The 3,527-nt window shown below is 47.5% G+C and overlaps 1 protein-coding gene across 4 annotated transcripts in view; it reads right to left on the reverse strand.

Annotated features, from left to right (window-relative positions):
* Positions 1-3,441, reverse strand: part of LOC116690736 (protein SOGA3) — a 23,175-nt gene extending 19,734 nt beyond the window's left edge. For 2 of the 4 annotated variants that reach the window (XR_004332355.1, XR_004332354.1), the window contains exons 1-4: positions 3,321-3,441; positions 1,421-2,241; positions 962-1,186; positions 373-531 (exon numbers count right to left, since the gene is read on the reverse strand). Coding sequence is in view for 2 of the 4 variants with exons in the window: in XM_032517897.1 (XP_032373788.1) it covers positions 373-531; positions 962-1,186; positions 1,421-2,149 (1,113 nt within the window). In the remaining 2 variants the exon portion in view is untranslated. The remainder of the gene's footprint in view (positions 1-372; positions 532-961; positions 1,187-1,420; positions 2,242-3,320) is intronic. The other 2 variants (XM_032517897.1, XM_032517895.1) reach the window with 2 other exon arrangements.
* Between the last annotated feature and the right edge of the window lie 86 nt (positions 3,442-3,527).

Genomic DNA, 3,527 nt, shown 5'->3' on the forward strand with positions numbered 1-3,527 from the left:
ACAGTTCTAGTGGTCTCCTCCAGAGCAAGCAACAGTGCGACAGTGGCGAGGAAAAACTCCCTTTTGGGCAGAAACCTGGGACAGACCCAGGCTCTTGGTAGCCGGTGTCTGACGACCGGTTGGGGTTAAAATGTAAGTATGAATGACTATCTCACAAATCTTACATTACAACAAATATTAGGACATAAATCTGGGCAATGGGAATGCACCTTTACCACATCAAAAACACTCAATTGCTCTGGCATTTTATAATATCTTCAACCTGACCTTTAATATGATTCAGGCCAAATTTGCATTGCGCTTGAATAAGCACACAAACACAGTAGGTGGGAAAAAAAACCAATATGCAACACATTGGTATCAGCCCTTCACCTCTTTGGCTTTCTCCAGTTCATTGTGCAGGGCCTGCTTGGTGACCTCCACCTTTATCAGCTGCTGCCTCAGCTTCTCATTCTCTTCCTCTGTCTTCGTCCTCTTCTCCTCCACACTCTCCAGCTCGTGGTGCAAGCGCACAGACACATCCTTCGCCACCTGGGAGAGGGACAGAGACAGAAGACACCCAGCTGAAAACACGGTATACTTTAGTGTATTAGAAAAAAAATTCAAGTATACAAAAGGTATTGCTACTACTAAGTATACTTTTACTTTTTGTGCTTAACTTCTATAGTATATTTCACATATGTATATAGGTCTAAGACTGTACTTCAAGTACGAATTGATATACTCATAATAAATATACAAATTCCACAAAACATAAAGTGGTATTTTAGTGTACTTATTAAAAGTGTTATTCTAAGTGTGTTGTCAATTGTACTTAAGTATACTATTAAAACGTATAGTAAATTGCAAATACAACGTTAACATCATTCAACGATTGTTAATATTATTATAATAATTCCCCTGGGCAGAGGGAAAGTGAGAAGGATATAATATAATGATGCTCAGCCCGCCACAGACTCACCTTGAGGTCTTGCTCCAGACTTCTGAGCAGCTCTCCATCCACCTGGCCGCTCTCTGCGAACCGGAGCCTCTTCCTTTCGGCCTTCTTCAGTCGGTACTGGAGGATCCTACAGTTCTTGTTGGCTCTCTCCAGCTCTCTGCGCATGTCCTGCAGCTGGCAGGCGTCTTCCTCATAAAAGGTGTCCCGCATCTCATCCATTTCTGCCCGCATCTCTTCGATTTCAATCTGACAACACACAAAAATGCGTCTCAAAGTAATTCAATCCAAAATGGCCTACACAGGAAAATAGTTCAGGGCCTTTTCGGAGCATGTGTTTTGGAATAAAGCCTGCTGCTTCGTGCAGTGGTCATTATTCAGCCTGTAACCAAATTCAACAGGTGCAACCATTGCGCACGCTAAAAATTGCAACGTCTATACACAAATACAAATTGTAAAGCTTGGAATGTGTTAACCATTTACCTTAAGATCCTCGTTTTCCTCCTCCAACCTCTCCATATCTTGTTGTAGTCTCGTGTCCGGCTGTGGAGCTGCTCGTGGACTGTCACGCTCGGGGGACAGCTCCGGCTCTGAGTTCGGCGGGGATGCGGATTTCGTCTGCATCTTTGTCCCTTTCTTCCCTAAGCTCTTATTTAAGTGAAACTGTATCAGCTCGGACTGCAAGCATCCCTCCTTCCAGAAACCGGGTCCGCATCCTATTGTGCCTTTGGAGCTCTTCTTGTTGCCGCTCTGCGCCGCTGCCGCCTCCCCACCTCTCGGATTTTTGCTCCTCAGTTTGGGGGATTTGGACGCGCAGGGCTGGTCGGAGACGACGCGGTTCGGATCTGCTCTAGAGGATGAGGGGGTATCAACGACAAGGCGGGGGGGGTCCTCTGCTGCCTGGATGCCACCGGGCCTGCTCAGCGTCGGGCTTTCAGCACCAGCGGCCTGGACAGCAGCCGCGCCTCTGACGGCCGGAGCGCCTCCGGCCTGCCGCTCCTTGCCTGTGGAAACGGGAGAATGACCCCGGCTGTTTCTCCCTCCTACTCCCCCTCCTCCTTGCTTTGACGTGAGGGGTTTTGACGAGCTGCTGCCCTTCTGTGTGGCTTTAGATCCACTGTCTTTGAGCCCGGCCGGAGACGACGACCGCTGCTGCTTCCGGCTGCTATTGTCTGGCTGCCGCGGTGAGTCGGCAGAGGATGGGTTCATCATGGTGTCAGAGGCTCAGCTCATCCTCGACAGCATCCATCCCCTCCACCGGTAGCCCTGCAGTTGGAAAATAATAGCCTTTCCAGGCCTAAAGGCTACAAAGCAGATAGATATGATTAAGGCTAAATGACACTCAACAGTAAAAGGTGATTCTCTACAGGTCGACCAAATAGTCTAAGTTTGATACCAGATTGAAAAACAATATGAGGTGGTTATTGAAAAAACAGGCACTCTAAAACGCACCGTGACTGTTTTAGATGGGTTTCTAGTCTACATAAGGGAGGCTAATTAGGCTAGCTCCCAGAGACAGGAACGTGACCACCAGTGATTATGCACTCGGCCATTCAGCCCTTGTGTGATGAGAGGAGTGTGAGATCAGCTGCAGCTCGGCCAATTAGACCATCTATGAATGAATTAGACAGCCATTTGCGTCACGTGCCCTGCCGAATGGGCAAATGGGCGAGCAAAAAAGAGAGAGAGAGAGCAAAGATTTAAAAAAAATGTCATTGGCTGTTAAAGGTGGAGCAGCAGCCAGCCAATTCATCCGCGCCGCCTGTTCACTTGACATGGATCACAAGGGTTTGAGTGGCCTCGGATCTGATCCTCGATCGACCCAAAAGACACAAAGCACGGTCCAGATCCTAGTTCTCAGATCACATTCAGGCTTACAGGAGTTCTGCCGTTTCCCGTCAGCCATCATCTCACTCCTCATTCAGGAGACATGCCCGATGACTCATTACTCAAGTGGATGGAAGATGAGCAATAAAAGTATCAGAAGTAACGGGCACAACGCTGCTTTGACCTGTTCCACAGTTCATGCATTTGTTCTTTTGTCTCTTTGGTAGCCTATTAGAAGCACACAAAAAAACGACTGCCAGTCACACAATCTCTCACTCAGTGCTGATTAAGTTAAGAATATCAGTTTAGTCTAAACATGGAAGAAAGCCTAACTCCGGTCCGTGTTTTCATCATATAACCAACTGGGAGCAGCAACAGTCAATCAAACCACCTTGGAGGCCTGACAGTACACAGAACACAGGGTGGACCACAGTCAGGCGTTTGCCCTTCCTACAGTTTACTGTTACCTCATGTATCTAAAAAAAAAAAACGCATGTGTGCTCAAAGGAGATGGATTATCACGTGAAAATCGTGAAGCTCCAAATGAATTTCTTACCTTTTCTGGGTGTCTTGTCGGATGCTGAAGGGTAGTGGTGATGGGGAAGCAGAAGGGATGCTGACTCGAGCGCCTCCCGATCTCCAAACAACCTGTTTCAATATTCATGACATTACATCATCGCTGGGAGGGCAGGCTGCTCTCATTGGAAGAAAAAAATCTCTCTCTCTCTCTCTCTCTCTCTCTCTCTCTCTCTCTCTCTCTCTC

The sequence above is a fragment of the Etheostoma spectabile genome, chromosome 6 (genome assembly GCF_008692095.1).
Source record: "Etheostoma spectabile isolate EspeVRDwgs_2016 chromosome 6, UIUC_Espe_1.0, whole genome shotgun sequence".
Lineage (NCBI taxonomy): Eukaryota > Metazoa > Chordata > Actinopteri > Perciformes > Percidae > Etheostoma > Etheostoma spectabile.